Genomic DNA, 21439 nt, shown 5'->3' with positions numbered 1-21439 from the left:
CCCATGCGCAAAGTACGCAGCTGCGTAGGGCACCAGGAAATTTGGGGCACCACATTTCCTGCTACGCTGCGCAGCTGCGTACTGCTCCGCCCCAGCCCCGACCCCACTCCCCTGAGGACTGCAGCAGGTGTCAGGCCTGCACTCACTGGCGGTAAGTAGAGCGACCCGGCCCCAGCCTGCTCCACTCCGCCAGCAAGTGCTGGGGCGCGGTTTCCCCCCTTCTCCCCAGTTCCCTCCCCCCACGGAGGCCTGGGGGGTTGTGTAGGGCACCAAAATGGCTAGGGATGGCCCTGTTCATAACTCTGAACATTTCTAAAATGTTACACTGTTTACAACTGAACATTGACTAAATACAGCTTTAAAACTTTACTAAGAAGAAAAATGCTGCTTTCCCTTTATTTTTTAGTAGATTATATTTAACACAGTACTGCATTTACTTGGGGGGGGGGGGGGGAGTGTCTGCTGCTGCCTGATTGCATACTTCCAGTTCCAAATGAGGTGTGTGGTTGACTGGTCAGTTTGTAACTCTGGTGTTCATAGCTCTGAGGTTCTACTGTATCATACAGACATAAGGCTGGCAAGATTGGGCCGTTACATATGTAGTTAGTCACATGGCCAATCCTGTTAGGACATCAGTTAGGCTTACAGGTGTGAATAAAGGCTTGCAGGATTGGATCCTAGAATTGGTTTGGTGGGATGGGATTAATGTTCATGGATTTTTTTGGATAGCAGATGAGTGACTCTCTTCAATGTTATATGTGTGTGTTGTTGTTTTTCTGCTTGATTTTCCAGCTCACCAAGGCAGGGTTATAATGATTCTGTTTGTCCTGGAGATGGAATGGGTGTTAAGCACGGGACAGGACAAGCAATTCACATGGCACTGCTCGGAGAGTGGGCAGCGGCTCGGAGGGTATCGCACCAGCGCGGGGGCCTGCGGCCTGCAGTATCCTTTGTTAACACCTTAGCTTTTCTCTGATTCTTTTGTCTTTGGTACATCTTTGTTTAAAACAGCCATTTTCAGGCCTCCATCATCTTACCCATCTACATTCAAAACCTTATAAGGAAATAATTTTTAAAACTCAGTTAAAAATTGTCAGCCCTCATAGCTTTGTCCTCTTTATACATGAGGTATATTTAGATTTAAACATTTATTTTTAAAAACTCCATGGCCTATTCATTCTTAAAAGCTACATCCTATTGTGGTCTCCTTAGTAAAATAGAGATTGATGGGAGCTTCCTTTAAAACACGCTTTTTCTTTTGGGAATTATAATAGCAGCAAAGTAGGTCAGTGATCAGGTCCGTGTGTGTGTGTTTGTGCACACGCATGGCAAAAATTAAATGACCTAATATGAAATAATGAGCACACATCCTCTACCTTGGAACAGAACAGTATGCTTTTGAAATGTGGGCTCAGCTGGAGAGTAAATGATTCCTAAAATGTTATTCTCAAACAGGTTAATTCTCCAAGATCTGCCCCTCTCTGCCTGACAAAAGAAATGTCGACTCTCTCCTTTTATCAGTGATACATTGTAAGTTTAAAAACTGTCTTTTAGAAAGACTAACACAAAGGAGATTTCAGTCAGTTGTTAGTGAAACTGTACTCTGATAGTGTCTACAGCGCAGTAACTGCTCCTTTTACTAGTTCATGAAAACCTAAAGATCAAATTGACTTGAAACCAATTTCTGTACAAATAAGTGAAATTGACCAGCCTTTTTGCCCTGTCCAGGCTGAGTGAAATGCAAAAAAAGTGTAAACAGTGAAGAATAAATTCCACTTCTAAAATATTTGCCCTCATTAGTGTTAAGTGTCGATTAACACAGGATCTTGTTGTCCTTTCTGCTGGATGGTTCCCTTTGGGGGTCTGGGAACTCTTCCCACAGCTTGGATGCCATTTGAACTGGACCCTTAGATCATGTCAGAACGGCCGCTCCTCTGTTTGTATTAACACCAACAAATATAAGTAATAGGCTGGTAGCACTAACAACCCCTTTACCCTGTTAATTCCAGACTCTGTTGTCTGCTGTGCCTCTTGAATTCAGAGTACGTAGTTCTTTAGGTATGTCTACATTGCAGAAAAAAAACACCCGACAGCAGAGAGAGACTCAGAGCCTGGGTCTATAGACGCACATTTGTAGGGTTTGCATTGCGGTGCTAACAATAGCCATGTAGACATTCCTGCTTGGGCTGGTGTTCAGGTCTGAAATTCAACCCCCTTCCCAGGCTTCAGAGACCGAGCTCCAACCCGAGCAGGAACGTCTGTCAGCTATTTTTAGCACCGTAGCACAAGCCCAAGTCTGTACCTGGCTCTGAGACTCATTGTTATGGGTTTTTTGCTGTGTGAATGTACCCTTTGATTACAAAAGACATTCGTGCAACGCAGCCTGTCAATGCTAATAACCCATTCCTCAAATATCTGAAGTGCAGCTAAAATTAGATTGAGGGGCTATAACCTGTCAAAACGGATTATTCCAGTAATTGATTGTAATCTCGCCATGTTTAGACCACACTTCAGGATGCACCTGTTCAAACTGGCAATTCCCCAAATATGTCATAAGACACAAAGCAGGTCTCTCAAAGAACAGCCACTGTCACCTACTTAAAACCATTTTAGAAGGAGGGAGGAGTCCTCTTCCTAGAGGTAACTGATGTGTCTATTTAAACAAAAAATCAAGTAACTGCTATGTAACTTCATAAAAATGCAACATAGTCTTATAGATACATCCTAGAATTCAGAACCTCTGTCTAGGCTTTATAAAAGATTCCTCAATGCTTTCAATCAGATTTGATGTTGAGACCCGACATGTGTTTATAGGTGATCATTCTGGGCAGGTAACGATTCTCAAACTGGAGCAAGAGAACTGCAGCCTTGTCACAACATTTAAGGGACATACAGGTAAAGTTTAAGGTTAAATAATCCTCTCTGGTTCTTCATATAGGCTCTGCATTACCATGGGATGAACTTTTTGAAATTTGTAAGCAGCTGTGATGGTTTGAATTGAAATGTCTGTATTTTGGGGAGCACAGTAGATGAGCTTAAACTGTCAACAGGTAAAGGGTGGTAATCCTGTATTACTAAAAACAGGAGAGAAGCCAGACTTAAATGGTGAAAATTCTGCACCTTAATTAAAGTACTTTGGTGGGAAAGTGCTGCAACAACTAAAGCCCTGATAGAGGAAGACCTTAGTAGATAAAGTCCTGATCCTGCTAACACATGCATGTGAGGATTCCCATTTGTAGTCAATTGAACTGCTTAAGGTTTAGAACGCTATGCGCAGTGTTTCCAGGATGTGACAAGAAGCATGTAATGAGTCGATGTTTAAAAGTACAGTACACATTGCAGGAGTTGACTGGTCACTTTGCTCTTGGGGCTCTCTTACAAAACACTTAAAAGCATTGTCCTTGTGGTTGGTGTGTTAGCCCACCATATAACAGGTGCCTATGGAGAGCGGGGTTGATAGCCCATTCTTGATTGATCAATTTCTTTTTCCCCTATGGCCATTCTTTGGCCTCAGTGGACCTCCATATTGGCCTACCAGTCCACTTCAAACCAGTCAGCTGGTGTGGAGGGTGTGGGAAGTGTTTTGACAACCCTCAGATTTATTAGCTTTGAGGCAAGGCTGCTCAGTTCTCATGCTGCAATTTTTGTGGTGGCATCGCCTCTCATTACTCCCCAGTGTCTCCACTGTTAATCACAAACTCTGCCTGCAGGGTGTGGAGATGGGTGGCCACACAGCAGCTCTTTGACCACTCATGAGGTGACTTCGTATCCCAGGACTTGTTTACTATTCATTGGGCTCAGCCTGCACGAGCTACAGAGCTGGGACTGGGCTCTGCACCAACAGAAACACAGGATTAGAATTTGGCTCTGGTTTCCTGGGCTTTTCAGTGGGGCTCATTCTGTGCCAGACCTTTCAGCTGGGAAGTTCTGCAGTGTGGAGGTGCACGTGCAGGATGTGTTGGACGTGTTTAAACTTAAGTCACATCTCTTTAAATTGGTGAGACTCACTTTTTATTACATTCTTTCCTTCCACTTTCAGTTGTAATTAAATAACTGTACTGTCTTTCTCCTGTTTTAGGTGGTGTCACCGCACTTTGTTGGGACCCAGTGCAGCGAGTTTTGTTCTCAGGCAGTTCAGATCATTCCATTATTATGTGGGACATAGGAGGAAGAAAAGGAACAGCCATTGAATTACAAGGACACAAGTATGTTTGAAGAGTTTTTCCTTCTCCTGTGTTTAGGGGAGAAAAACAAAATTCAGGAGCCACACTTGGAAGCAGAACCAAGGAGTATATTCTTATGTCTATGCATGGGATTTATGTGAGACTCCCTGTATCTTTGTATATTACCAATATTAACTACGTTTAATGAAAGGTTGTTTGCCCCATAGGGTTCTATCTTCCCCCCTTGAGGGAACACAGGATTCAGAGTACCAGCCTCTTTAACTCCATGCTAACCAAGTATTTTTTTAATGTGAATGTATGTAGAATCCATGCTGTACCCAAGGTGCTCTGTCTAATTAGCCATCATTTGTCAACGTGTTAAATGCGCGTTCCTAAGCATCAGCAACTGAGCAAGGCAGAACTGGCTCCTGCTATTGTAAAGGGGAATATGCTAGAGGTACGAACCAGACTTAATAGACCCAGAGAGGAGAGGATGACTTGGTATTTGTGGTCTAACACAATATTAAAGACTAATTTCACACATGCTTGCTTTTCCTACCATTGAATTACTGTGACTGTGCAGACTGACTGTTCAAAGGCACTTTCTGCTTGGCTGGTTGGGCTACTTTGATTTCGTGGTTCTGTACCACTCCAGCAGTGCGTGCCTGGGACTTCCTCACTGAAACACTCAGTCATTATGCCTATTTATATTAAAGCCAACTGCTGCGTGCCCTGCTGTGGCTTATTGTTGTAGCGTCACAGCATCTAACACGCAGGCAAACCTCTGTATCTTATTTGCAATATGACAGTGTTGGAGAACGTGCTGGTTCAGTGATGTAATGCATTGCATTAGATAGAACCACAGTAAAGATAGCATTTCCACACAGTGCTGCCTTTGAATTGGTAAGTTATAGATATGCAGTAGTGTGGCGCTGTTCTAAATTGCCTTCTAAAAGCATTGCTACATAGAGGAGCATCCATATACAAGATAAGGGACCTGTATTAAAGCACTTCTCAGTGTGAGCCTGGCTTGGTGTCAAGCAGTGCTGGTGCCAAAGTGTGGGGTGAAGATTCTGACCTAATGTCAGTGTGCTAAACCACCCCCATCTTGAAGATCCATTTCTTCTGGAGCCCCCCCCCGCCCACGCCCCCCAGACCAGTGCAAGAAAACAAAGTGAGCTCAAGTAATTCCTTCCCCCTTGTTATCAGTGTCTTCTTTCTGTGCCTGTCTCCTAGACAGTAAGTTTTCTGGGCCTTGATATTTCTCTCTTCTATAGAGCTGAGCACACTTTTTTCATGCTTGACAAAGAATAATAAAAGGAGGAATAGTCCATTTTTCTAAAAACCTTTAATCTTAAAATGTTGGGAAGATCTGGGGCAGCAGCCTTATCAGTTCTGTTCTATTTGAAATTCTTTTCATTTGTTAGTGTTAGATTCGAATGCTCACAGCAGCACCTTAGGAAGTATTTTTCTCTTCAAGTTGCCAGATAATGCTGGGTTTTTCATTGCTTCGTTCACAGGCACTGTGTGGGGATTTAACAAATTAACCAATAACTGACACATTTGTTCTGAGAGAGAGCGAGCACTTTACCATAGTGCTTATAGGTATTTGGGACTATGTTCTCAGAGGTCATTCAATTACAATGCAACCATGGCTTTCAGGGAAGCTAAGATCTCCAACCTAATTAACTGGAAAAGCAATAGTTATGTCTGGAAACTAATCTTGTTTTAAATCCTCCTCTAATAAGTGGTGCACTACCCAATGGGGACCAAATTGACAGCACAGTACATAATATATAATCTACTAATTGGAATTGTAGGACTAGTGAATTTTATACATGAATGAGCTGAGAGAGAAAATATGGCAAACTAGTTTACTTTGCCTTGGGTCATATCTTTAAACCTTTGACTAACTGATGTATGTTTCTTTTGCAGCGATAAAGTTCAGTGTGTCTCCTATGCTCCCCACACAAGACAGCTCATCTCTTGTGGCGCAGATGGTGGAATTGTTATCTGGAATATGGATGTTGAGAGACAGGAGGTAGATATCTATCTCTTGCTCAACCTCTAAGAATCTGGGGCCTTTCTAAAGCATGTAATTTTGAATCTGATTGGTATCTTTTTAAAGGTTAGAAAATAAACTAGTGTTTTAGGAATGCTCCAGTTATACATGTGAAGATGTATGGCTTTGTGTGTGATCTAGTGGTTCAGGGTAGTTATGTAGCAGGGAGTTTGTGTTTTATGTATGTTACTAAAAATTTTGTGCTCTGAGTGCTCTGAAAAGTGACTCTCTGAAGAAGGCATCGTGATGTGTTCTGCTTGTGTTTTTCAGTGACTCCATAGGATTTAGTTACAAGTGTGCAAATAGGATTTTTGTTCTCTTATGCATCAAAATGATTGTTTAAATTTCAGTCAGTTACACTTGTGCAAAACTTAGTGGTAGTGGGATTACACCAAAGGCCTAATGTAATGTTTTAGCAATGATGGGGGTGGGGGAGGAAACCCTAGTGAATCAAATCTCAGTTAGTTTCCAGGGCTGTCAGTTTACAAGTAAAAGGATGGATGTTTGATTTTTAAACAGGTGGTTCTGGAAACTCAAATTGCCATTTGAGTTGGGTTTTTTTCCCTACCTTTGCCAAAAATCACTAAACTAGGCCCTGGGTTACAAATGTGTAATCTCACTACTGCTAATAGTTTTGGACAGGTGTAACTGATTGGCAATTAATAAACAATTACTTTGATGCATAAGAGAATAGAATCCTCCTTGCACACTCATAACGTATTGGCTCTCTATGGCTAACAACATAAAAAGTAGTAAAACCTTACTCTGTGCTTTATGTAGGCTTGAGAGCAGCCTCAGTTTTGTAGTCTCTGTAGCTGTAACAGTGCTGACCCTTAGGAGTAGACAAGGGCATGCAGGGTTTGCACTCACTGAGCTCATGTTTTGTACTTCCTTGTAACTGGGGTAAACTCCGAATAAATCAATCATTACAAACTTCAGTTTGTCCTTGTCTACCATATGGGGTGTAACTACACTTAACTGCTGAATTGGCCTATTTCTGGAGTATAAACAAGGCCTTAGTCACTGAAGTAAGGTCATCTTGATCTTCAACTATTAGCGGTAGATATGTCCAATGGCCTGCAATGGGATTTTAGATGGGGTGGATCTAAGTTACTACAAAGAATTCTTTCCTGGGTGTCTGGCTGGTGAGTCTTGCCCACATGCTCAGGGTTTAGCTGATTGCCATATTGGGGTCAGGAAGGAATTTTCCTCCAGGGCAGATTGGCAGAGACCCTGGGGTTTTTCCCCCTTCCTCTGCAGCATGGGGCATGGGTCACTTGCTGGAGGATTCTCTGCTCCTTGAAGTCTTTAAACTACGATTTGAGGACTTCAGTAGCTCAGACATAGGTGAGAGGTTTTTTGCAGGAGTGGGTGGGTGAGATTCTGTGGCCTGCGTTGTGCAGGAAGTCAGACTAGACGATTACAATGGTCCCTTGTGACCTTAAAGTCTATGATTCTATGTGACTGAATGCCTGCAATGGGCAGTTCTGAGTTACATGATGGCATTTTTAGTCATTCTGTAGAGTGGAACTACACTTGAAAGGGACACAACCCACATAAAAACCTCACTTCTGTGGGATTTTTTTTTCACTACTCTCGTTACTAATGACACCTGAGATTGCTGTACTACTGTCAGCTATAACTTTTGCACCCACTGCCTGTCTGACTATTATTTGTTGTTCTACCATATGTGGAATATACAAAGGGACCATCACTTGAAGAAGAAAGAGGTTACCTACCTATAACTGGAGGTTCTTCATGTGTGGTCCCTATCTGTATTTGCTACCCATCCTCCGTTCCCTCTGTAGCCGATTGACTGATTGAACTGTGGTAAGAATGGAAAACTGGAGAAATGTCAGCCTGTACCACCCTTTGTGCCTGTGGCTCAGAGCATGAGGAGGCCAATGGACACTGCTTGCAAAAAAAACTACTCGGGCGCATGGTGCACATGCATATCCCATGTGTGGAATGCAGATAGGGACCACACATCTCAAAGAGACTCCAGTCCCAGGTAACTCACTGCCCTTTCCCTTTTGGTATAACTTTAACATCCAGAAATAATATGTTACTTAATGTTTTACAAGGCAACGACAAAGGTTTAAAATGAAAAGCGCTTTGTTATAAAACAAACTGCTTTATTGTGAGAGAGTTGGTTGAAAAGTGGGTAAGAAATATAATTAGCTAAATGAGTGTTTAGCATCAGGTGTTAATAGATATGTCTATATTGGCTCGTTTTTGTTGTCAGGAGGGAGTGTATATATATTGCTACATTGACTCCAAAACACTAATCCTTAAGATTTTAGTATAAAATATTTTGCCTTGGGCTCTTTTCTGAAGTGCTTTTTTTCTTGAAATTTTCTGGTTGTTGCTTTGGTGGCATTTTTCACTGATTAGATTTTCCACTTGATGTGTGTAGTATTCACTTTGATATTAACACTTTACCATGTCTCTGGAATTGCACAAGGGAGGAGGAATTAAGCCATTTCATATTTTAATCCTTATAAATGATTTTATCTTTCAGTCTTAAAAGGCCATAAGAAAGGAACATTTGAAAGAGAATATAAGTTGTATCCATTTTACTACTGAGCAGTTACTGTCACAAGCAATATCTACCTTTTTCAAATGTTGTGCTTCAGTGCATAGGAGAGGAAAACCTTATTTTCTCAGAACACACACCTAATTAAAGGCTTGGCTACTTTTAGAAAAGTAGACAGTGGGGACTTACCCCTAAAGCACCTGCACTTTTGAAATAACCTAACAAAACAAGCTGCAGTTCAGTTTCTTTACGACTCGTTCCATCATAGGGGGCTGGAGTGAAGGCTTGAGTTTAAGGATTTCATCAGCCTTCCCTTACCTTTTTCCTTTTAAGAAACTCCATCATAATCTAACCTTATTTAACCACAGTATTGTGCTTTTCATTCCTTAATGTTTGATACCCAAGCAGCTAGTGCATCTTCTGAAACCATTCCAGTTAGTTGGGGTTTGTACTTAATGAGGCAGTCTTTTAAACAGTCCTCTTCTACACCCAATAGTCAGGAATGGGTGTGAAGTGTTTTTATATTAGAGCAACCTTGCAAAAGGTGAGGGTGAGGGTGGATGCGAGAATGCAGCAGGCAGCAGCAGCTTCAAGGAGGGGCTCTACTGGTGGGGAGGCAGGAGAAAGTTAAAGGATAGAGAGAGGGAAACATGAGGGGGGAAGCTGCATATTGGAGAGGAGTGCCCCTGCTTCCCAAAGACAAACCAGTGTCAGGGAGGTGGGAGCGCTCCTGAAGAGCTCAGGCCCCTGCTAATACAGCTGCTATCACTTAGTTGTTTCCCTGTTGTCTTCTGCCAGCAGGGGGCATGATAGCAAAACGGGGTCCAGGGAAGCATTAGTTTACCAGACTTCCCCTCCCAGTAGAGAATTGAGTCCTCATCATCACTCCTCACGCTGGGGCTTGGGTGAGGGTGACAGTCTATTGAGGATAGTCTTTACTGAGGTTTCTCCTGGGGGAATTTTGCACCAAAAAATTAAAAATTCTGCCAATTATATTTGTCAAAATAACACTACATAATCATGCCGGTTACAATTATTTTTGTAATTTTTTCAAAATACCTGTCAGCAACTCTGTCTATAACAATACAGACATACACAAAAATCCCCCAGGAATAGAGTTAAAGAAACCCCTATGTTCTTGTTTCTCTACCCCCTCCCACACAGAGCCCATGCGGGGGGCTCTTCGGCCCAGACAATCACACCCCCTACCCTCCTAGAGCCCAGGGATCCAGAGGGAGAAACAGCCTGACGCTGGGTCCTGGGGTTGCACTGAGTTTCCTGCACACTGTCTCCTTCCTTCAGGGCATGCTGGGAATGGCACCTGGGGGGAACCTTCCAGTTCCCTCCCCCTCCCCCTGGCCTTGTCTTCTGTTTGCGAGCTGAACTCTGCCAGGTCCAGTCGCCACTAGTGGTCGCCAACATTTCTGCAGCCCATTTCTGTGGTGGGGAAAGTGTTCTGCGCACACAACATTAATCTCGACAAAATTCTGCCTTGCGCAGTGACGCAGAATTCCCCCAGGAGTAATTCTTACCCACTTCACTCACAGCATGATGAGCATAGCATTAGATCAAACTGCATTAGAAAATACAAGATTTTAGAAATAAATGCTAACTTTAGTATATAAATGTAAAAGTAGGATAGAGCCAACTTTCTTTTTGTTCAGGCTTGTTCAGGATCTGCCTGCCACCCCCACACGTGTGACTTGAAACACAACAGTCTGACGGCAGGAGGTTCAGAAAAACCAATTACAATCAAAAAGATTGAGCAACATTTTCAAACGTTGGATGTTTAGGCACCTAAAAATAAATGACCTGGTTCTAAGTAGTGCTGACCACCCACAAGTGGGTCCAGGGAGAGTTTCAGGAGCCCTGGTCTGAGTCTCAGGAGTGCCAAGTACCTGCAACTTTCAGTGGAGCTAGTTGTGAGTACTCAGGATCACACCATTCATTTCAGGCATCTGACTTTAAGCATCCATGTTTTTGTCAAATGTTGGCCTTTTTTTCAGAATAGAGTCCTACTTTATGGTGTGAAACGTTCCTCCTGTGTGAACTTTCAGAACACAGCAAAATACATCTTGGGGCACACTTCCATTTTTTTTTTTTTTTTTTCCCCAGTGCACCTTCGGCTGAAAAAGTGTTTTTCTAGACAGGTTCAGCATACCGCTGTTTTAATTATTGCAGTAGAAGCCACACGGCTTGTTCTGCTGTTGAATTCCTACCTGAAGCTTTTCTGCCTATTTATCATAACCCTTTTGTGTGTTACAGACACCAGAGTGGTTGGACAGTGATTCCTGTCAAAAGTGTGACCAGCCTTTCTTCTGGAATTTTAAACAGATGTGGGACAGTAAGAAAATAGGCCTTAGACAGGTTTGTTCTGTTTTGTATTGATGGAATAATTTAAGAGAACACTGTATCTGGTAGTTCAATGACATATTTTAACACTTTTCAGATATATAGAAACTTGTTTAACTTTTCTGTTGGCTGCTTGGTGATTAAAGGCATTTAGCTACCCTCATGCCAAAAGAGGGGGAATGGGCAGGCAAAGGCCTGGTGATGGGTGAATATCTTGGCCCTCACAAACAGAAGCACTTTTTGCAATCCATTTCTATAGAAAATACATATTGTACATTGGCTTGCGTAAATTTTGAGTTGCATGTGGGTTTAGCCACATTAATCTCATTTAATATCAACAAGAATATTCTGTACAAACAAACGTGGCCCAAATCTCACTTCTGAAGATACTGATGGAACCAGTATAATAGTCGACTAAAAAGGTCATTGCTTTCCATTCCGAGGCAAATGTCCATAATTGCTATTCCAACTGCCCAGAGTTATTAGCAAAACTGGTCTACAGTTTGCAGTGTGAGAAAAATGGACAGTGTTAGGTAGCAATTGTCACATTGCCAAAGGCAAAAAGAAAAGGAGTACTTGTGGCACCTTAGAGACTAACCAATTTATTTGAGCATAAGCTTTCGTAGCTCACGAAAGCTTATGCTCAAATAAATTGGTTAGTCTCTAAGGTGCCACAAGTACTCCTTTTCTTTTTGCAAATACAGACTAACACGGCTGTTACTCTGAAAATTGCCAAAGGCGTTTCCAGGCCTGTTTTATTAGAAAGGATTGTAAAAAAGCTGAGGAGAATCTGCTCACTTGATTTTAGATGGACAGTGTTTACATGGGCAATGTCAGGCATTCAGTTTAATACTGAGATGTAATCTGGCGCTCCAACAGTAACCAATGCAGCGTTCCAGTATTACAAAGCCAGCAGGGAGGGGAAACTCGCTGTCCCCTATAATCCTAATGTATGATCCCAGAGCCCAGCTCAGTGTGTGAGATCCTACTCTGGTTTGCTTTGCGTGAAGTATTGCTGCTCCTTTTGTTGAGACTGAAAAAGTGGCAAAAGGGACCACATTGAGCTGCCTGTCAGGAATGTATATTTGCATGTGTGTTCGTATCTGAGATCATATTTGAAGAGGCAGAAGGATTTGCCCAGTGTCCTGAAGGTAATTGTATAATACTGATAAAAAGATAGTAGTCTCCTAATGATACACAGGCAATTCTCGTAACACTGATGTGCCTTGCATGCATTGATTCGCCCACACACTAATGAGAATACTCTTTTCCCCCTGCACCCCACGCACAAAAGAGAATATCCAGTCAGAAGATTTTTGCCTGGTCAAAACACCAGGCTGAGAAATGGTTCCCCAAAGATGTTTAGTCTAGCTAGTGATACAGACTAAAGTAAGTAAAATAGCTGTGATCGAAATTCACCACATAATAATATAACTAGCTCTTATGTAGCTCTTTTCATCCACCACTCTCAAAGTGCTCTAAAAAGGTCAGAATCCCTGTGCCTCACTTCCCCGTCTGTGAAATGGGTATAGAGGAAGCGATTTGGCCAAGGTCACCCAGCAGGCCGGAGGCAGAGGCGGGACCAGAACCCAGCTCTCTAGTCCCATTTCGGTGCTCTGTCAACTAGGCCACACTGCCCCCATTTGGCCATCGATAGTTGGCTTACGCCAGGTGCTTAGCTGATGTAGTTGTTAGTGAAAGGTAATGAAATGCAAAATTGAGACTAGTTTTTTCCTACTATTCAGCTTTTTCTCCTTCTGCCCCGATTGGGGGTTCAGAGAATTTGCTTTGGCCCCAGGTAAGTTCTGCTGAGGCGAATGGGTGAAGTTAAGAGGAGATCACTGCTGTGCTTTGCTTTGTCCATTCTAACCAATCCTTTTTCGGCTTGCCTCTTTCAGCATCACTGCCGGAAGTGTGGGAAAGCAGTGTGTGGCAAATGCAGCTCTAAGCGCTCCTCCATACCTCTGATGGGATTTGAGTTTGAAGTGAGAGTCTGCGATACCTGTCATGAATCGATAACGGATGAGGAGTAAGTCTAAACAATGAGCCCAGTTGCCTCAGAGGAGGCTTAATGAGTTACAGAACTCCTCAAGGTGTACTCCCCTGTACTGCACTCTGCTCAGAGTCAACCAGATGGGAGTGTCACAGAGCTGTGCAAAGTGCTTTCTCCTTTAAGAGGTCAGGCCATCAGCCTCCATAGCTATGTGTAGAGCTGGGAATTAGTATCCTCCTTTATATGACTATAGTGTTCTTGTGCTTCATTTGCTGTGTTCAGTTCTGCATACCTCATTACTAGAAAGAGAGACAGTTTGGAGGGATCAGAGGAACAGCCGTGTTAGTCTGTATTCGCAAAAAGAAAAGGAGTACTTGTGGCACCTTAGAGACTAACCAGTTTATTTGAGCATGAGCTTTCGTGAGCTACAGCTCACTTCATCAGACGGTAAACATCTGATGAAGTGAGCTGTAGCTCACGAAAGCTCATGCTCAAATAAATTGGTTAGTCTCTAAGGTGCCACAAGTACTCCTTTTCAGTTTGGAGGGAGTTCAGGAAAGAGCAGCAAAAACGTTCTGGCGGCCAGAGGAATTCATTTAAATAGCTCCTAATTTCTCTTTCTTGTGTGTAACTTGATGCAGTGTCCTGCTGTTTGGAATACCAGGACTTGTGGTACACATCTGTCTTATATCTGGGGATGCTCCCAGAAATGGAGTGTTGGGAGATTTTTGTATCTCTGAAGGAAAACCTGTAATTCCAGGGAACTACAATCCTTCATAGGCTGTGTCTGTACTGCATGGTCCTTATGGTGGCATGCAGAGTACATACACTGCACACATCCCTAGCAAGGTATAAATAGCAGTGTAGATGGGGAGGCACTGCTTAGATGAGTAAAGACCCCTGAACCCTGTGGGTATGTGCCCTCCACAGCTCTCTACACTCCCAAGCAGTGCCTGCCCCCTCTACACCACTAAAACCAGCAGCGTAGCATCCCGCTGCTTCCCTATCACATGGAAGACTCTGGTAGCAAGGAAAGGCTCCAGTCGCCGCAGCAGCAGCTCTGCCAGAGCCTTTCACTGACACATGTAGCTTCACACCACAGCATGGGAGCAGCCCACCTTTCACTGCGGCGTGTAGCTACATGCCACCACTAGTGGTGTGCTGTGTAGACATAGCCATAGAGAGACCATGAAGCCATCTTCTCTCACTCAGTAATTAAGTTGAGTCACTGAAGAAAATCAGTTCCTTACATTAGTGTTCAAATTCTCATTTCTTCCTTTGTGAATAGTTCAGGACAATAGTGCAGACGCTGTCTCCTTGACTCTTGATCTTTGATCTTCTTTAGACGTGCACCCACAGCCACTTTCCATGACAGTAAGCACAACATTGTCCATGTACACTTTGACGCAACCAGGGGATGGTTATTGACTTCCGGGACAGACAAGATTATTAAGGTAGGACTAAGGAGACTGCTTTAGTTCATTTTCTGTCTTTTTTTCCATGTCCCTTCTTCCTCCCACATGATTTCAGGTCTAAGTCCCCCTTTCTTGTCAATAACAGACTCATGGTCTAGGGAATCTCTAGGCTTTCATCATACACTGCTGTTTCTCACCAGATATTTTTCACAGCCATTCAGAGATTGTTTCTGCCCAGTATGGATCATCAATGCCCTTCCATTGGGAGTTGTGCCTGCCTTTCACAAGCAGGTGCCCTCTACAATGGAATTGTTCAATCAGGGAGTTGGTACAAAAATTCTCGATTGTCACCCTGTCGATCAGAAAGCTGTGTTGATGCAACACGTTCTCCTCTCTCATAAGTGTCTGGCCTTGTCTTGCTGCCGGCATCGCAGAGGATGAGAAGATTGTTTCAGATTAAACTGGTCATTCTGTGCGTGGTATCCACCAGGCTGGCTGGGACACTGTTTTTTAACTGACTAATTTTACATATAAGTCAGTAAGTTCCTTTGTGCCTTTCCAGCTGAGTAAGGACAATATTATTTCAAACATATGCTATCTATTGTAGTACTCATACTAACAAGGGAGTTGATAAGAAAATAATGTGCAAGACTAATCTGAAATGCCAGTTTCTTCTCGGAGTGCTTGTTCATGTTCATTCCATATTAGGTGTGTGTACTCGTCACATGCACTGGTGCCGGAAGTTTTTCCCCTCACTGGTATCTGTAGGGGACCAGCTCTGGCACCCCCTGGAATGGCACGTGTTTGCCACAGTATAAGGGGCACCACTGTCTCCTCCCGCCCTCAGTGCCTTCTTCCCACCAGTGACTGTGCTGGAACGTTCCTTTGCTTCAGCAAACCTTTTCTTCTGTAGAACTGTTCGTTGCAAACCTTTCTATTGGACGTACTCCTTATGGAGTCAGCACTGACACCAACACGGGAACAGCCGAGATCAGTACCATGCTGTCTGTATGGAGCACCCTGTAGGTACTGTTGTCAGACGGCAATCCACCTCCCTGGCACCGCCCAGTAAAAAGAGGAAGACCAGGAGAGGTCGGTCGCTTGCTTGCAAGGGCAAGGAGAAGGCAGGAGGCAAGCCTAGACCCATGAAGGGCAGCTCATCGCCTCCAAGTGGGAGTCAAGCCCCGGCTTCAGTTGTGCAGATTAGCCTATCCCGGGATGCGCCGGCCACTCTGGACAGTGGCATGGGAGTCCAGCACCTGGCAATGCTGTCCACCCCGGAGGCCCTGCAGGTGGCGCAGGATATCTTGTCCCTGCCGGTGCTGCCCACAAAGGTGATGACAGCTCCCAAATCAAGGGGTAAGCTTGCCTTTGGACCACCATCTCGATCCCCGTCAGTGTGGCACCACTCGCCACCTCAGGGAGTGTCCCACCAGTGCTCGCCTGTGCAGAGCCACCACACCTTGGACGTAGGGGTACCTACCAATTGGAGCCCTTGGCGCCAGTCTCTGGACTCCGGCCATCGCTCTGCGGGCTGTATACATCATACCTCTGGCGCCTGATGCTGACCTACTGAGGCACGTTCATCCCCGGTACCAGGAGCGTCGCTCGCCTTCGTATCGACGCCACTCCAGTGGAAGCCTCCATCGGGACTCTCAGTACTGGTCACTGGCCTATAGTCAGAGGTCACCATACCAGCGTCAACTCTCGTCATCGCGGCGTCAGTCACGTTCTTGCTCCCGCTCTGTGGACCGGCACCAGTCGGGAAGCATTCGGCATGGATCACCGGGGTATCATTGTGGATCCTCTGAACGCTGACGCCGGTCACCGGGATCTCAACGCAGCGCATTGTCACCCATGTACAGATCCCACTCGGAGCGTGGCAGTGTATGCAGCCAGGACTGAGAGGCCTGGTCGGCGTTGTTGTGGTCCCAGTCTCCAGAACATGGCCCTCCATCCCTGGCTCGGAGTCGGACTAAGAACCCCTGCAGGCAGGGCAAGGTCCTCCATTGGCACCGCCAGCACTATTGTTGCCCCAAGATCAATGGCCCATGCCATGGCACCATTGGAACCCGGGGGGGTTCACACAGCCACCACAAGAGCATAAGTCAGTGTCGGGAGTCTCCGACACCCTCTGCCACAGTCTCCTGCCCACCTGAGATGGAGGCCCCCGGGCATGGGACCCTCCCAGGTGCAACAGACAGGAGAAGAAGGCCATGCCAAGCAGGGCACGGAGGCAGTGACTCCTGCTGTATCTGCATTCACTTTCTCATCCCCGATGAGGCCATCATGGGACCCCCACCTACCGTCCCCCCGGATGACACCAAAGCTCATCAGGAGCTTTTGAGGAGAGTAGTCTCGAACATGGGGCTAGAGACAGAGGGGCTAGAGACAGAGGGGCTAGAGGAGCCCTCGGACACCCTATGCAACTTCCTCAGCTCAGAAGCCTCAGCTAGAGTCACCCTGCCAGTACGTGAAGGGGTGGCAAAAATTACCAAGGCCCTCTGGCAGACTCACTCATCGCTACCCCCTATTTCCAAGCGTGCGGAGTGAAAGTACTATGTGCCTGCAAGAGGGCATGAATATCCTTATACCCACCCTTCCCCAAACTCGTTAGTAGTGTCTGCAGTCAACGAGCAGGAGAACCTGGAACAACTGCGGGCTACTCACAAAAATAAAGAGGTAAAGAAATTGGACCTTTTTGGGAGAAAAGGTTTATTTGTCGTCAAGTCTGCAGCTGAGGGTGGTGAATCATCAGGCCCTATTGGGCTGCTATGATTTCAATATTTGGCAATTGATGGCCAAATTTGCCTATTCCTTCCTGGAGAACCACAGAGAAGAGTCCCAGGCCATCCTGGTAGAGGGGCAGGGAGTGTCAACGGCGGCACTGCAGGCAGCCTCGGATGCAGCTGATTCTGCAACGTGAACCATGGCTTCAGCCATAACGATGAAGAGGGCGGCATGGCTGCCATCCTCGGGCTTGTCGATGGAGGTCCAACAGTCCATCTAGGACCTCCCCTTTGATGGTCAAGCTCTGTTTGGGGAGAAAACAGACGATAAGCTAAACAGGCTGAAAGACTTGGCTTACCCAGGTGTCGGGGTATCCTGATCTACCTGTACCTCAACAATTGGCTGGTCAAGTGTCACTCCTGGTCCCAGGTCCAGGACACGGTCGTGATACTGCTGAACACATGCAGGAGACTGGGCCTGTTGATAAACAAGGAAAAATCAACATTAGTCCCTGTAGAAAGAATAGCGTTTATCCGGGCAGTCCTCAACTCCACCAGGGCAAAGGCGTTTCTGCCAGACGACAGGTTCCAGATGATGAGAGACCTCGTCGCTGGAGTCTCTGCGTTCCCTCTCATGACTGCCAGGGTCTGCCTATGGCTGCTGGGCCACATGGCGACATGCCCGTATGTCGTCCGCCATGCGATGCTCCGGATGCAGCCCCTCCAGCAATGGCTGGCTATGGTCTATGCCCTGTCCAGGGATCACCTGGATAAGGTTACCACCATCCCACCAGAGGTACTCACCATGTTGCAACGGTGGACTAACCCCAGAATGGTCCTCGATGGATCCCGTTCAATAGCCCGCATCCTTCGGTGTCGCTGATATCGGATGCCTCAGACCTCAGCTGGGGAGCACACCTCGGCGCAATGCAGACGCAAGGTACATGGTCCACAGAGGCGATGATGTTGCATATAAATGTCAAAGAACTCAGGGCGGTTCGCCTAGCCTGCGGGGTTTTTCTCCCGCAGTTAACCGGCCGAATGGTTTAAGTGCTGATGGAAAATACGGCCTTGATGTTTTACATCAACAGGCAAGGGGGAGCATGCTCATCTGCCCTCTGTTAAGAGGCAAAAACAACAAGAAGTCCTTGTGGCACTTTAGAGACTAACAAATTCATTTGGGCATAAGCTTTCGTGGGCTAGAACCCACTTCATCGGATACATGGAGTGAAAATACAGGAGCAGATATAAATACATGGGGGGGTTGCGTTACCAAGTGTGAGGTCAGTCTAACTCACCCCTACTCTACTTGCCCGTACTCTACTACACTGATGACATCTTCATCATCTGGACCCACGGGAAGGAGGCCCTTGAGGAATTCCACCAAGATTTCAGCAATTTCCATACTACCGTCACCCTCAGCCTGGACCAGTCCACACAAGAGGTTCGCTTCCTAGACACTACATTGCTAATAAGCGATGGTCACATAAACACCACCCTATACCAGAAACCTACTGACTGCTATACTTACCTACATGCCTCTGGCTTTTATCCAGACCACATCATACGATCCATTGTCTATAGCCAAGCTCTAAGATACAACCTCAGTTGCTCCGATCCCTCAGACAGAGACAAACACCTACAGAATCTCTATCAAGCGTTCTTAAAACTGCAATACCTACCTGGTGAAGTGAAGAAACAGAGTTACAGAGACAGAAGAATACCCAGAAGTCACCTACTACAGGACAGGCCCAACAAAGAAAGTAACAGAACGCCACTAGCCGTCACCTACAGCCCCCAACTAAAACTTCTCCAGCGCATGATCAAGGATCTGCAACCTATCCTGAAGGATGATCCCTCACTCTCACAGACCTTGGGAAACAGGCCAGACCTCGCTTACAGACAGCCTCCCAACCTGAAGCAAATACTTACCAGCAACTACACACCACACAACAAAAACACCAACCCAGGAACCAAACCCTGCTATAAACCCTGGTGCCAACTCTGTCCACATATCTATTCAAGGGACACCATTGTAGGAGCTAACCACATCAGCCACACCATCAAGGGCTCATTCACCTGCACATCTACCAATGTGATATATGCCATCATGTGCCAGCAATGCCCCTCTACCATGTACATTGGCCAAACTGGACAGTCTCTACGCAAAAGAATAAATGGATACAAATCTGATATCAGGAATCATAACATTCAAAAAACAGTAGGAGAACACTTCAATCTCTCTGGTCACTCAATAACAGACCTAAAAGTGGCAATTCTTCAACAAAAAAACTTCAAAAACCGACTCCAGCGTGAAGCTGCAGAACTGGAATTACTTTGCAAACTGGATGCCATCAGATTAGGCCTGACTAGAGACTGGGAGTGGTTGGGTCATTACAAAACCTAAACTTAACTTCCGCAATACTAATTTCTCCCTACTGTTACTCACACCTTCTTGTCAACTGTCTGTAATGGACCACGCTCTTAACACTTCAAAAGTTATTTTTCCTCCCTTGATATCCTGCTGTTAATTGATTTATCTTGTTAGACTGACGGCACACTTGGTAAAGCAACCCCTCATGTATTTATATCTGCTCCTGTATTTTCTCTCCATGCATCCAATGAAGTGGGTTCTAGCCCATGAAAGGTTATGCCCAAATGAATTTGTTAGTCTCTAAGATGCCACAACGACTCCTTGTTGTTTTTGCTGATGCAGACTAACATGGCTACCACTCTGAAACCCTGTTAAGAGGCACTCCACCCATGGCATTTCTGCATCCCGCATGCAGTCCACCTAGATGCCTATCAGCTTCCCAGCATCAGGAACATGCTGGCAGATCGCCTCAGCAGGTCTTTTTCTCACCACAAGGGGTCGCTCCACTCAGAAGTGGTCCAGATGCTCTTCCAGAGGTGGGGAACTCCCTAAGTGGGACCTGTTCACCACCAGACAGAACAAGAAATGTCATCAGTTTTGCTCCCTGCAGGGCCTTGGCCTTGCTTTCCCAGGCACCTTTCTCCTATCCTGGTCGGGGGTCCTGATGTATGCATTCCTGCCCATCCCACTTGTCAGCAGAGTCCTGTCAAAAATCAAGAGGGACAAGGCTCGAGTCATTATGATCACACCAGCATGGCCACACCAGCATTAATTCGGCACACTGTTGGATCTGGCAGTAGCTCCCCTCCATTCCCCCCCCCCACCCGGGGCGACCTCCTGGACCTTCTTTTGCAAGACCACAGTCACCTCCTGCACCCCAACCTCTCCTTCCTCCACCTCACAGCGTGGATGCTGCATGGTTGAACCCAGAGGAGCGAGCCTGCTCCAGGGTGATGCAACAGGTCCTTTGGGGAAGTAGAAAACCCTCCACTATAGCAACTTACCTGGTGAAGTGGACGAGGTTCTTCCATTGGGCATCTGAACATAGCGTCTCCCCAGCGTGCTCTTAGAATCATAGAATATCAGGGTTGGAAGGGACCCCAGAAGGTCATCTAGTCCAACCCCCTGCTCGAAGCAGGACCAATTCCCAGTTAAATCATCCCAGCCAGGGCTTTGTCAAGCCTGACCTTAAAAACCTCTAAGGAAGGAGATTCTACCACCTCCCTAGGTAACGCATTCCAGTGTTTCACCACCCTCATAGTGAAAAAGTTTTTCCTAATATCCAATCTAAACCTCCCCCACTGCAACTTGAGACCATTACTCCTCGTTCTGTCATCTGCTACCATTGAGAACAGTCTAGAGCCATCCTCTTTGGAACCCCCTTTCAGGTAGTTGAAAGCAGCTATCAAATCCCCCCTCATTCTTCTCTTCTGCAGACTAAACAATCCCAGCTCCCTCAGCCTCTCCTCATAAGTCATGTGTTCTAGACCCCTAATCATTTTTGTTGCCCTTCGCTGGACTCTCTCCAATTTATCCACATCCTTCTTGTAGTGTGGGGCCCAAAACTGGACACAGTACTCCAGATGAGGCCTCACCAATGTTGAATAGAGGGGAACGATCACGTCCCTCGATCTGCTCGCTATGCCCCTACTTATACATCCCAAAATGCCATTGGCCTTCTTGGCAACAAGGGCACACTGCTGACTCATATCCAGCTTCTCATCCACTGTCACCCCTAGGTCCTTTTCCGCAGAACTGCTGCCTAGCCATTCGGTCCCTAGTCTGTAGCGGTGCATTGGATTCTTCCGTCCTAAG

The 21439-nt window shown here is 45.6% G+C and overlaps 1 protein-coding gene across 8 annotated transcripts in view; it reads left to right on the top strand.

Annotated features, from left to right (window-relative positions):
- WDFY2 (WD repeat and FYVE domain containing 2) overlaps positions 1-21439 on the top strand; it is a 146667-nt gene that overhangs the window by 84605 nt on the left and 40623 nt on the right. For all 8 annotated transcript variants that reach the window (XR_007356501.2, XM_048848918.2, XM_048848961.2 and 5 more), the window contains 7 exons: positions 793-943; positions 2783-2895; positions 4079-4205; positions 6099-6204; positions 11027-11128; positions 13012-13142; positions 14452-14560. Coding sequence is in view for 7 of the 8 variants with exons in the window: in XM_048848918.2 (XP_048704875.1) it covers positions 793-943; positions 2783-2895; positions 4079-4205; positions 6099-6204; positions 11027-11128; positions 13012-13142; positions 14452-14560 (839 nt within the window). In the remaining variant the exon portion in view is untranslated. The remainder of the gene's footprint in view (positions 1-792; positions 944-2782; positions 2896-4078; positions 4206-6098; positions 6205-11026; positions 11129-13011; positions 13143-14451; positions 14561-21439) is intronic.

Source organism: Caretta caretta, chromosome 1, assembly GCF_965140235.1.
Source record: "Caretta caretta isolate rCarCar2 chromosome 1, rCarCar1.hap1, whole genome shotgun sequence".
Taxonomy (NCBI): domain Eukaryota; kingdom Metazoa; phylum Chordata; order Testudines; family Cheloniidae; genus Caretta; species Caretta caretta.
The sequence above is the reverse complement of the archived record's forward strand: the minus strand, read 5'-3'. Positions and strand labels throughout refer to the sequence as shown.